The sequence below is a fragment of the Peromyscus eremicus genome, chromosome 3 (assembly GCF_949786415.1).
Source record: "Peromyscus eremicus chromosome 3, PerEre_H2_v1, whole genome shotgun sequence".
Taxonomy (NCBI): Eukaryota; Metazoa; Chordata; class Mammalia; order Rodentia; family Cricetidae; genus Peromyscus; species Peromyscus eremicus.
The window spans coordinates 54,127,750-54,141,855 of NC_081418.1; the positions used below are offsets into that span (position 1 = coordinate 54,127,750).

General features: G+C 38.5%; 1 protein-coding gene across 3 annotated transcripts in view; it reads right to left on the reverse strand.

Annotated features, from left to right (window-relative positions):
- The window catches only part of Tpk1 (thiamin pyrophosphokinase 1), a 321,220-nt gene that overhangs the window by 126,776 nt on the left and 180,338 nt on the right, over nucleotides 1-14,106 (reverse strand). For 2 of the 3 annotated variants that reach the window (XM_059257664.1, XM_059257665.1), the window contains one exon: nucleotides 6,740-6,886. The exons of the other annotated variant lie outside the window; for it this stretch is intronic. In XM_059257664.1, coding sequence (XP_059113647.1) covers nucleotides 6,740-6,886 — 147 coding nt within the window. The remainder of the gene's footprint in view (nucleotides 1-6,739; nucleotides 6,887-14,106) is intronic. 3 annotated transcript variants of the gene reach the window in all.

Genomic DNA, 14,106 nt, shown 5'->3' on the forward strand with positions numbered 1-14,106 from the left:
GATTTAGTACTCTGTATATATACCACATTTTCTATGGTCATATTTTCACTTATGGACCCCGCTAATGTGAATAATATAGCAGCAAGCATGTGCAGGTGTATGGAGTCTGACATCAGTATCATTTTTCTTTCAGAAAATTCTGTAAATAACTGTGGGTAGATTACATACATGTCTGTGCAATGCCCATTTGTACAACAATGACTAAGGCCTGGGGACCATTTTCACTTTTGGTGAAATGTATTTTCACATATGGTGAAATTTCACTAATGCATAATTTGTACTAGATTCTAAAAGGCCAGGCAAAAACAAAAATAAAAAAAAAACAAAAACAACAACAACAACAAAAAAACAAAAAACAAAAAACCCCCCAAAAAACAAAAACCCAGAAATATTGTGAACATGTAGAGGGAAAGGAAAAAAGTGATTATTCAAAAAAAAAAAAAAAAGGAATTAAAGTTGAGTAGCATATAATAAAGGTGGCTTTCAGAATTGCCTAGAATTGAACACTCCCTGTCCTTCACTGTAAATCTTGCTGAGATTTACTTCTTTGATGCTATCACAGATGAGACTCTGCTGAGGATATGTATACATGAGCACATGGACCTGAGCCTGCAGTTGGCATCAGAAACTATCACACATGCCAAATTTACCTCATGAATATTCATCTTCTTTTGATCAGACCATTACCATCTTTTTATCATATTCATTACGAGCACTGCAAGTGTCCACTGCACAAAATGTCAGGACTTCATACAGTAAGTAATTAATCTGGTGAGAGAGAGAGAAGGACAGAGAGAAAAAGAGCCAAATAGCAGTAAAACATAAGTAAGATCATGAGGAAGACATATTTACAACATGTTTAGAAGTTTGCTTGGTGAGATAACAATCGGAAGCCAACTCTGTAACAGCATTCCACATCAGATATGGGAACCCTAAAGAGGAATCACTGGACAGAGTTAGGATAATGTAAAAGGCACATCTTATTAACTCCCGGACATCTTATTTCCTGGCTGTAAATCCTATTAACTTGTATTACAAACTGTCATCAAACTTGGAGATAAAGGGTAATTTATGCTCAGTTACAAGAGCTAATGTTTCTGTCCTCCTGGGAAGCATGGGACCAGAAAATGAGAAAGTATGTATGTGAACCCTAGAGCCATCCTGTCCACATGCACCATGTGGTAAACAAGGTTATGTGTTGACAGCAGAATTCAGCCCACCATGGTGTCAGTTACTGGGGACTCAGATCTAAAATATCTATGATCTGTCCCAGAAAGACTCCTGCTCATTCAGGCTGAACAGATTTTAAGAAATATTTTTGAGGCAAAAGACGAAAAGTTTATTTTTCAGGGAAGAATCCCATTTTTAATTTTCCATCTTCAAATGATAGATCAAATATATTCATTCATAAAAGCAATTGCTACTTTGGGGTTCTCATTCACCAGGAGATTTGACCTACACTAACTGATATATGCCAACATTCAACATAAAGTGGTGAGGACTGCAAGAGCATCATTCACATGTACTAGAAAGCATGGGACCTTTATTTTAAAATCCAGCTTCTGGTTAACAAAGACAAAGAAAGGGGACTAGAAAGGGGGTGTGAACTGGAATATGCTAAAATGACCTCATGCAGCTCAGCCCCAAATGGCTAATATAACTGTCCTCTGTAACAGATGATCACTTATTTATACAAGCTAGTTACAGGAGAATCTCATGTGCACACTCTCTCAAAGAAACAGAACATCACAGAACCTATGACTGCTTGATATAGAAGCTTTAAAGAAAGATCAAATTAAGTACATTTTAGTCTCAAGGCTTAGAAGAGTCCTTGGCCAGTTAACATTTATACAGCAGACACAGCACCACATCTGTTAGAAGTTACACTTAAAAATAACAAATCTCTCATATGATTGATTTATTCTTCTTGTTAGCTATCTTGTAAGTCAGACAATATATAATTGTAAAGGAAATTCAAGAAGACACTCGTTCCCAAACTTAACACTCAGAATAATTAACAGTTATGCTGATTTTTACTACTTTTTTTTAATGTAAATGTATTTCAATGTTATCTCATTAGATCTGTTTATATTATAAAGATTATTGCTATAGTTAGATTTCCTTATGATTTAGAAAAATCCAGAAAGTAATCTTTCATAATTTGAGATTATAGTAGCAAGGAAAAATTATAGCCTTAAAACGCACTCACAATTAAGGTGCAGACGTGAACCAGTAATAGTGTGCTTGCCTAGCAGGTATGGGGCCCTGGATTTGATCCCTAGCACTGCCAAAACCATAGTGCACCTAATACTTATATTATTTGAAATCAATGTTATAGGTAAAACTATCAATATCAGATAGGATTTTATATGTATATAAAAATATATATGTATGCATGCTATGTATAGAAATAAATATTTAAATCTACACACACACACACACACACACACACACACACACACACAAACTGGCCATTCAGTTACACATTGCTTATGGATAATCACTGGCCTATGGGCTATGACTTGTTTTAAGAGCTTGTCATTTCTTTCTTAGTCCATTAATTCCATGAGAGAGGAAATGTAGTACTGTGGAAAAAGTGTTGAGTCAGAGCCTTACAGTATAACTGTATTATCTGCCTTGCTTTTTTTTTTTTTTACAGTACTGTTATGAAGGTTAAGTGAAAGCTTTCATTTTAAAGCATTAAATTATCACTCTACCTGAGAGTGGACTATTAATATTAATTTAAACAACTCAAGCCATTCTCCATCTGATGCCAAGGCTTAACAGTCTTGGTTTTCTTGAGCTTAATTCTACAATATTTGAAACTGTTTTCAATTAAAATTTATCATGTTTCTTTTCTGATTAAAATCATGACTATTATTCCTAGTAACAATGAACAGTACCCTGTGGGCCATCTCTTCTGTATATTCCTCTCAACCACTCCAGTTCTCCTCTAAGATGTACAATTATTTTTAAGAAAAAGTCTCAGCAAACATTAGTATCAAGTTCATCTGTAGGTCATTCACATTTCATACACACACAAGCAAAACTGCTTAAGTGCATGAACGTCATACAGAACCATCAAACAATCAAAGCCCTTACACTGTCATTCTGCCTTTTAATTTGTGTTACTAAAATTTTCTTACCATCCTTTTACTAAACAGGTTGTACAAAAGCAGGGTGCTAGAGCTGGTCTCTAAAAAATAAAAAATAAAAAATCTCCCTAAACTACAGTGATAAAATTGCAATGCTAATCCACTGGGAGATGCTGGAGCCAGGCCTTGACCCCCTTCAAAGTGTCATTAGGTGTGATCCAATATGAGCTTTTGGTCCTGCTCCACGTAATAGTTATTTCTTGAGGATAAGGAATTTTCTAATTATTTCAAGGATGCAAAGCATCCACACAGTAACACAGCTAGCACGTTGGGAGACTCCAGAATTCTCCTTTAACAAGCCCAAGGTGATACATTGTGCTATAATCTCATAAATCACCTGGGGCCAGATGCCTGAGCATTCTTAGGACTGGAGTTTCTTGCAGTTATGTAGAGGCGGAGTTCCGGGCTTCTATGGTGCCCTCTCTTCCTGGGCCCACAGCTCTTGTTCTCTGGCTACCTACAGTCTTTCCTAAGGTGGCCATTACAGAGGAAGCACTGTTCTGGCAGAGTCACCGCCCCCTCCCTCGGCCCCTCGTGTCTAGCTGTCTGCAAGGTAAAATGGAAAAAGCTGCCCAAACTATAGTAAATTTTCTCTTAATGAGAAAACGTTCAGTTCCAGAAAAATCTGTCAGATCTGGGGCTAATTATGACTGGTGATTTAGAGAGACAGTGTAGCTTATTGTAGTACATGATAGAAAATATTAGAGATACTAGAAAAATAATAAAAGGATTCTTTTAAATAGAATCAGATCTGTTTAAAAATAACAATACTTAGAAATAAAATGAGTTTCCATTTAAAAGACCAAAGCTAACTTTCATCTTGACAGTGTTTTCCAAATTGGTGAACATCAGCTAAAGCCCAAAGTCTAGGGGATGGTCATATAAGACAGAGACCCTACATACCAAAATGGACATAAACACTCCCATTGCATGCTGGGAAAATGGCCCAACCAAACCTTGCCTCTACAAAGCTGAGAAGAGGGACATTAGAAGGCACATCTTATCATCAGACATCAAAGTCCCAGAGGTATTACAATCACGAGTCGCACTAATGGATGCCACAGGAGTCTCAGAATGTTCTATGTTGTTAATGGTCCTGTAAACAGGACTAGGTGTCATTCAGGAGGTTGACGAAAGCAAATGTAAGTTTTCCTTGGGCTTGCTTTTAACTCATGCCTCAGACAATCTCCTCAGGTAGAGATTTCAAAGATGCAAAATCACAGCTATATACCATACAACACAGGAGAAACTGAAGTTACAAAATAAAAATCGAAGTATTCTGACATATGCGAATTATTCTAGAATATCAAATAAGTTCGACACTTACGTTTTAAGAGTCAAATGTGAAAAAGGCAAGCATGTGAGGGCAGGGATCAGAGTCTCAGTAGATGGGTTGAGCAGCCAGACAATGCTGAATTAAAGAATGAAGAGAAGTGAGAGTAGGAAAGGATGAAGTCCAGAGAGACTGAAGCATACAAATCATGAAAGAGAAGTTGAGTGACGCACGTGACACCATCAGAGACTCTTAGACACACCTAATGGGAGTGGCAGCAGAGGGACAAAGAAATAGAACAAGGTAGGAAAATACAACGGTAGAGAGGCTTTGGGAAGTGCTGACAGACAGCAGTGCCATGATAGGGGAGTTCCAAGACTCCCAAACTGCCTGCTTCAGAAAGCCCAGAGCTTACCAACTACAGTGAGGATGCAGGACATCAATGAAAAAAATGTTACGAACCATTCCTGTGACGTGTTTTGGAGGTAGCATTCCAATCACACTTTAGGATACACCCCGAACCACTACTGTTCTTCAATTGTAGCTCCTGTCTTCAATGACTTTCCCATCATCTCTCATAGCAAACCTCAACTCACTCTTGAGTGTGTGGAAATGTAAGCTCAGTAAAATGCCCAAAGATGTGAGCATTTCCCCTCTTTTTTGGACTGCTTTATTGCTGGAAAAAAGCTTCTTATCAGTAGGTGTATTCTAAGGAATTGTTGAATTCAGTTAATAAAATGTTGAGTGGATAAACAGAGTGTTTCTGTGAATCCTTTCCTTATTCCATGATGCCCAAACTATTTATTCTCTCAACATCTTTATTTACTAAACTTTAATCATTGCATTACTGCTACATACTGGACCTTAAGTGTCCCCACCAGGCCATGTGACAAAACTTTATGCCCAGGAATGGCACTGTTGGGAAGCAGTAGGAATATGGAGGTGGAGCCTAGTGGAGTGTGGAGGTAGATTCTAGTGGGAGGCTTCCACATCACTAAGGGTGTGACCCAGAAGGGGACTGTGACCACAGGGACACGCTTCCTTCTTTTTTCTCTTTGTGTCTCTGACAGAAGGGCGAGTGGCTTTATCTCATCACATGTTACTACCATGATGTCCACTGAATGTACAGGACCCATGGATCCTGGGCTTAAAACGGCTAAGATTATGAGCTACAGTAATCCTTTCTTTTTAGCAGTTGACGATCATAGGAATTTATTACAGCAGAAAACTGACTAATGCAATGATGCTTATGTTTTGATCACTGTCTCCTTCGCTGCACATGAACTGGAGGGTAAAGATCAAATAGAACTCCTTCTCTTCATCCTCACTGCCATGAACTGCAACAGATAGGCAACCAGTACTGCAAGCGTGGTGGCTGATGAAGTAAGAGGCTGGCAAGGAATCTGAAATCTGAATTCTGCTTTTGTTACACATATTTGCAGGAGACAAAAAAAAGTGAGACAACGAAAAGAGCTCAAAACCTAACCCGAACCAAACCAACAAAGCAGAACCTGATGAACAAAAGTGAGTATGCTATGAGACCCACTGTCTTAGCAAACAACAGTTTACAATGCTGGCATACTATAGGTAGCATGTAGCAGATGAGGTAGACACCAAATTATTAGTTCCATAACATAATAAGAGGCAAAAAGGAATGGTCCACTATCCTTACAAAATCTCATGCAGAATAAGCTAAACTGCAGGCCCCAGTCAACCTTATGGAATTTGGTTCTACAGTAAGAATTCTATTCTGTGCACTACACTGGCAGAAAACTTCTTGATGCTTACATTGATTGGAAAGCAGTGACATCATCTTTAGAAAATTACTTGAGGGAATAAAATTAATAATCAGGCAACTTATGAATAGTAAAAGCTAAAGATTTCCTTTAAACTGTTGAACAAAATCAAATCCAGTTTCCAATTATAATGACAACACTCCAAATACACGAGGATCCCGTCTGAAATATTTGCTAAGCCTGTGTTTCCCTGTTGAGACTTTTCTCAAGTGTCATTCATATTCAGCTGCTCAAAATGCAAAAGTACTAAATTTAATTCTTAGGAAATTCATTTAAAAGTTATAAGATTTTCTTTCCCCTCTCTCTCAACAAAAACAAAAACAACAACCCATAGAAATTCTGAGTATTTACTACCTATGTGCTGTTCAGTCATTTGGGCCATAGATAAAAATAAAACAAACTACAACAAGCAAGCAATCTTCACTGAAAGACGTAAGCCAAGCCAAGGAGTCTCCTATTCTACAGGAATATTGGCTCTGTGAACAGAGTCCTGATGAGGTCTACTGTTTACTCACTGGTTGGAGGAGGTAGATGAGAGATTCCTCTTGGATTATTATAATTGGCAAAGGAGTGATGTGAGTGGCTTGGAAAAGGGTATTCACACATGCCATGATCTGGTCAAAACGCCCACCAAGTCCTCCCAGGGTCACGATCATGTCAACCTGAGCAAGGAAGGTAAAATTCAAAGTCATGTATTTGAACATTGCAAAACTAAGGGATAGCATCAAATACCTAAACAGCGCTTTCATTACTATAAGATTTGATGAAGCAGAAAGGAAAGCATGCATGGTTTCTGCTCCTCAAAGGAGAAAACAAGTTGCTTGATCCAGGCCACTGAGCTGAAAAGTGGCAGAGCTGGGGGTCAGGATACACTTCTTTATGAGCAAGTTCAGTCTTTACTGTCTGCTTGTTCGCCTAGCACACCAGCAGGTCTTGCTTTAGCACTTCATCCGTATGTTCCTTCCATGCATGTGGCTTCTCTGATTAATATCATGTCTATAGAGTTCAAGCTCATAGACCGGTCATGAAGCAGAAAGGAAAGAAGAGTTTAATTATGATATTATACACAAACCTTGTATTCATTTAAAACTTAGAGTAATAATCAATCTATATAACAGTAGTTGCTGAAAGGGGAGTATTTTGGTTATAGGTTTTAAAATATATTAAAATTTAGATAACATGAAGTCTGTAAAGATGGCAGAATTTCATAAAAATAATCTAGGACATAAGCACCAATAGAGCCTGTTCAATTCTGAGAGGAATTACAAGTGTCAGCAGCCCGAGAGACTGTTCAGTGTTTGGGGTTTGCTTATTAATTTATTTATTCACTTATTTTATTTATTATTTCTAAGTTTTGGTGTTTTATGTTAAGTTCTGGTTAAGTCTGTGTTATGTTCTGGTGACTAACACATATAAGATGCTCAAGGCCCCAATAACTAAAGAGATTTTTTTAAATATGTACATACACACACACAGAGATAGACAGACAGACAGACAGACAGACAGACAGACAGACAGACAGGTAGATAGATAGATAGATAGATAGATAGATAGATAGATAGATAGATAGATAGATAGATAGATAAATAGATAGATAGACAGACAGATAGGTAGATAGATAGATAGATAGATAGATAGATAGATAGATAGATAGATAGACAGACAGATAGATAGACAGACAGATAGATAGACAGACAGACAGACAGATAGAGATAAGTAGACAGATGAGATAGATGGCTAACGTGGAAATAGATGCATCATCACTTGGAAGGAAGATAAAATTAATGGAGGGAATCCATCAACACATTAAAATGTAAATTGCAAAGAAGAATGAAGAAATTTCGCATGAGATTCCTATTTCTGACCCTATCAGTGTTGGAAGAAAGGGGATTTAAATTTGGATAAGATGCTTCATGCTAAAGTTTTAGTAGTTTAAGGCAAACAAACCACACATCTATAGGACTCAGTAGTATCTTTAGAGCTAGTCCTCTACAGTGCTAACAGTTAGATTTGTGGCGTAGAGAAGCATGGGAAATAGGTATCATTTGAACTACAGAGGCATCCTGAAGGTATGAGTTCACCTTTTGAGGAAAATGAGAACTCACTGTAAGTAATCCAACATGTGGGATGGAGTCGGCTTCTGCTGAAATCGGTTAGGTAAACAGATTCTACTTGTGTATTACAGTTCTCACAGTGATGCCTACTCCAGGCGAGCTGAGTCAGGACTACTTACGATGCAAGGAATACCAAAGTCAGTTTGCTTTAAACTGAAGAGAAATGCACTGTCATATTCCTACCCTGTGTCTAAATTTACTTCAGAATCTAGGCTTCATGGAAGACTATTCACTATGCAGATTCTTGAATCTTTGTCAGGTTCTCAACTTTTCATTAATATACTCTAGGCCTTGAGGGATCCCATAACCTTTAAGGCTGGAATTGAATTCCCATCTTCTGCAATGGGATAGCATGATGAATAAGTAATATCTGTAAATCAGTCGATGAATTTTTCAGAAGCAGCAGCAAGATTACTCCTCATCACTCCTCATTTTCCCTACAGGAAGTATTTAGCAAGGCTGATTAAGAACACCAGAGGATCAGTGCAAGGTGCAGGTGGGTACACAGGGTCATCTTTGGATTACTTCTCAAGTTCTGCTCTTCTAGCTCTGAATGAGATTTGATATTCAGATGGAGGAGCAGATGCTACCCTGACATACGTTTGTAAGATTTGCAAGGTCAGACGAATATCTCTGCGACAATGCCAATGGGGCAGGGAGTTCAACCTACAACAGGCCATATGTGGCCCGTGAGAACACCTTCATTTTGGGCCTCCAAAGCCCCACACACTTACTTTTAACATTACCCAGTCACTTTTTGTGAGAACCTTTGATATACATGTATGCCCCTCTGTCCAGAGGCCCATAAACCACAGGCAATAGCAGTGTTTGCAATGGAGTAGCCCATGGGGGTTTACTGAGGGAGCTAAGGATATAAGAACTCAGAGAAAAACTACTGGTAAGAAACAGTGGCAAGAAGCTAACATGCAGGCTGAGTTAACATAATCAAATTCCTACACAATTGTGCTTCTCTACCTGACAAGGCCTTTCAACTTACTTGTAGATTTAAAAAAAAAAAAAAACCTGAGGGTGTGTGTGTGTGTGTGTGTGTGTGTGTGTGTGTGTGTGTGTGTGTATGTGTGTGTGTGTGTGTGTGTGGGCCTGTGAACAGATGGACAAGCACATAGAGGCTAGAGGTCAATATTAGGAGTCTTCCTCAATCACTTCCATATTTTTTTAATTTTCAAAAGATTTATTTATTTTATATGTATGAATGTTCGTCCTTCATGTCTACATGTGCACCAAAGGCATGTCTGGCATCCAAAGAGGTCAGGTGTTGGATCACCTGGGACTGGAGTTTCTCACCAGTCCCTCCACATTGTTTTTTGAGTCAGGGTCTCTCACTGAACCCGTAACTCATAAATTTTGGCTAGGCTGTCTGGCCAAGGTGCTATGAAGATCCATCTCTCCCCCCTTTTTATTTATATGCTTTTTTATTATTAATTTTTAAATTTATTTTATATACCAACAACAGTTTCCCATTCCTCTTCTCCTACCATTCCCTCCCCCAAACTCCTTTGTACCCCCTATCCATTCCTCAGAAAGGTAAGGCCTTCCATGGAAGTCAACAAAGCATGGTATAGCAAGTTATGGCAGGACTAAAGGACTAAGATCCTTCCTCCTGCATCAGGCTGAGCGAGGCATCCTACCATAGGAAATAGGTTTCAAAAAGCCAGCTCATGAGCCAGGGACAGATTCTGGTCCCACTGCTGGGGCCTCACAAACAGACCAAGCTACACAACTGTCACACGCATGTGGAGGGCTTAGGTCAGTCCCATGCAGGTTCCCTAGCTGTCATGCTATAGTCCGTGAGCTCCCATGAACTGGGAGATCCATTTCTTTCTGCAAGCCCCTAACTCTGCTCAGGAATGAAATTACTACACCACTGAGCCTAGTTTTTATATGGCTACTGTTGCTCTAAAATCAGTTCTTCATGGTTACACAGTAAGCATTTTACCCAATTGGCTCTCCAGCATAATATTTAGTGGTATTAGAAAAACATTAACATGTCACTTTTGTTACCTCATAAATATAATTCATAAATTTATAAGTTTCATTAATGAGCAAATGGCAAACAAGAAAGACAGAAATATTTATTGATCATCCAACCTTTGTTAGGAACTATCCCAAGCACCCAAGAATGTGAATGGTAAAAGATGGAGAACGCATCTAAAGCCACCAGCAGGAGTTGCTTCATGCAGGTGAGCTGGGGTGGATTACATTCAAACTGAGAATGGCAGCACAGACCAAAGGAGAGGAGGGAGCTGCTACATGTATAGACATGTGTCAGGTGGGAGATGCTTTAAAGAACAGACTGCAGTAAGGATCCAGAGAATACATTAACCCAGGTGTTGTCAAAAAGCTCCAGAGTCCCATTTGCTACACTCGAGTGAAGTATATACTCTAACTCTGTGAAGATGTGATACTTTGTCTGTCTGAAACACCTGATGGTCTAATAAAGAGCTGAATGGACAATAGCCAGGCAGGAGAGAGAAAGAGGTAGGGCTGGCAGGCAGAGAGAATAGGTAGACGGAGAAATCTAGGAGGAGGAAGAAAGAGTAAGAGAACAAAGAGAAGAGGACGCTAGAGGCCAGCCACCCAGCCACCCAGCCAGACATGGAGTAAGAAGGAAAGAAAAGGTAAACAGGAATAGAGAAAGATAAAAGCCCTCAGGCCAAAGATAGATGGGATAATTTAAGTTAAGGAAGCTGGCAAGAAACAAGCCAAGCTAAGGTTGGACATTTATAATTAAGAATAAGTCTCCATGGATGGTTTATTTGGGAGCTGGGTGGTGGGCCCCCAAAAGAGCAAAAACAACCAACAACAATGAGACATTGTAAACAGCAGTAAAGAGAATCACCACAGTCTGAGTGTCAGATTCAGGTATCCCTCTCCTGAAGTCCAGGCTCCTGTATCCAGCCAGCTGCTTAATTATCATCCACATCTCAAGATCCATCCCACAGCATCTGTTCCACCTAAAACCCACAGAACAATGATTGAGGTCTATCTCACATTTCTTCATTTATTTTCCCTATGGATTCTACTGGCTTTACTACCAAAGCATTCTCAAAGTTTCTCAACCCACTACCAACTATAACTTTATTAGGACCATGACCAAGCTACCATCACTTGAGAAAGAATATGAGCCACCTCTTTATCTCACATGAATTGCAATAGCCTCTAACAGAGAGTTACTGCTTCTATCTGTATTGTCTACAATCTATCTTAATGTAGTAACAAAAAGAATCCAGCTAAAATGTCATTCTCATCATAGAATTCTTCCGCTCAAAACTGTCCAACAGATTTACAGTGATTTTTACAAAGACTTATAAATGCCTACAGGGTTTGTTCTCTGGTCACTTCTGTGATCTCACCCCCCTACATCCCCTTTCTCCTCTTCTTTCCTTTTCTATCCCAGTCATACTTCCTTCATCTCTCCTACTGCTTAAACACACCATGCCCTTCTATTTCAAATACTTTGCACTTGCTGTTCTTTCTCTATGGAGCACATTATCCCCAGATATTCATTTGGTGGCTTTACTTTCTTTGCTTTAAATCCCCCACCCCTCTCATAATACAATGCTGAACAGTTTAATGGCTTAGTATGTCATGTTATCACTGCCAGAAATAGATACAATTAACATGAAGGCAGAGGCTTTCTATTTCTAGTATTTAGAAGAGAGTAGGGCACATAAGCAGTCAGTAAGTACTTGTTGAACAAATGGATGAGTGAAACAAGAAGAAGACGTACAGTAGAAAAGAATGGTTAACAGATGTAAGTTCTGGAGGGAATGAAGAATGGGATGAGGCTACAAGGGAAGATGATTATATGGGAAGTTTGAAATGGTGTTATAGGCATGACTAAGATATGTACATGTGGACAAAATTGAGTCACTGTAGTAAAAAGGTAAAGGAGAGTTCAAAGAAACAAGATGTAGGTATAATGGAAGAAGAATTTGGAATATATGGAATGTACCATGAATTACACAGTATCATGGTAGGCAAGTATTATTGATGAAAGGGTTGGTAATTAAGAAATTAATGTCACTAATACATAACAATGAGGACTATAGCAATAGGCAGTAAGAGTGAGATTAACTAGTGATATTTCTCTGTGGCTTAAAAGTTCAGTTTCTTATTGTTAGATTGTATGTTTGTTTCATATATACACATGGCAGCAAACACCTTCTGTGCTCTCCTTTTTAATACAGTGAATATGAAAAAATAAAATAATCCTGATTGATTTGTATGTATTTCCTGCCCTTACATCAAGATAATTTACAAGGATCTTATTAGTTAGCAAGGCATATGATGGTAATAAGAGTTGTCTTTGGCACTGCATAGGTTATTACATTTAGCAAAGACCTACCTCAAAATTCTGTGTTGCCACATTTGTGATCCACCTACAGTATCCATACTTGAATAGCCAGTTAACTGCATCCATGCCACATGACCTCTTTAGGCTTTACTTGAGGGTTTGAACTAAATTTACTAACATGTTTTTTCAAGATTATTTTTACTTCCTTTTCCTAGTAAGGTGTCTTAGTTAGGATTTCTATTGCTGTGAAGAGATACCATGACCACAGCAACTCTTATAAAGGAAATCATTTAACTGGGGTGGATTATAGTTTCAGAAGTTTAGTCCATTATCATCATGGTGGGACATGGAGGCATGTAAGCAGATATGGTGCTGGGGAAGGGGCTGAGAGTTCTACATCTTGATCCACAGCCAGTAGAAGGAGGGTGAGTCACTCTGAGCATAGCTTGAGCACAGGAGACCTCAAAGCCCATCCCCACAGTGACACACTTTCTCCAAAAAGGCCACATCTACTCTAACAAAGTCACACCTCCTAATAGTGCCACTTCCTTTGGGGGCCATTTTCTTTCAAACAATCACATATGGTTCTTTGTTTTTACCATTATAAGTTAAATAATAATCGAAACTATTTTGTTTTGAAAAAATGAGTGACAAACTGGGCTTTGCTTTAAATGTCTTCACAGAACCATGGCAAGGCTAACTGAGGAGCATGTGACACCAAGGAAAGAGGCGATTTTACTTTTCTATTAAAGCAGTAAAAACCTTTCAGTAACCAAATGACAAGTTTTTCTCTTTGACCTCAAAAAGACTTAAATACAACATGCACCATCTCCTGTAAGAACAGTGACTATCAGCGTATTTTAATTACATTTACTTTCTAGAAATTGAATTCTGGGGATGCATAAACGGGCAGTTTCCTTGTGGCTCTCCCTGATAGGGTGATCATATAATTCAATGTACAAAGTGAGATGCTTGTGGAAGTAAAAGTGGATATTATAAATACAGAATACAAAAATAGGGACTTTGCTGTATAAACCAAGACATATGCTTTCCCTCCTCTGAACAGAACTAATGCTAGCATAGTCAACCTAGCAAAACCAAACACACGGGTTTAAGTCAGCTTACATGACATCCTTACCAGCCCTTAACTTGTGAAGATCTACACTGTACAATGATGATGTTTTCAATAAAATTCTGAAATTTTGGCTCCATTATATTGCATGTTATAATTTGAAGATGGAAGAGCAAATATCATCCACAGACAAAATTATTGGGTCAGGACAGAGCAAACAAATTAACTAGAGCCAGGAGTATCCAATCACTACATGATAAGAAGCAAAAAAAAATGTTTCAAAGCAAACAAAATAGTTAAAACACATGTTTTAATAAGCATATAAAGTAATTGTAGTGATTGGCATGAAACAAATTAAGAAACCAGAAAAAGTGAAGG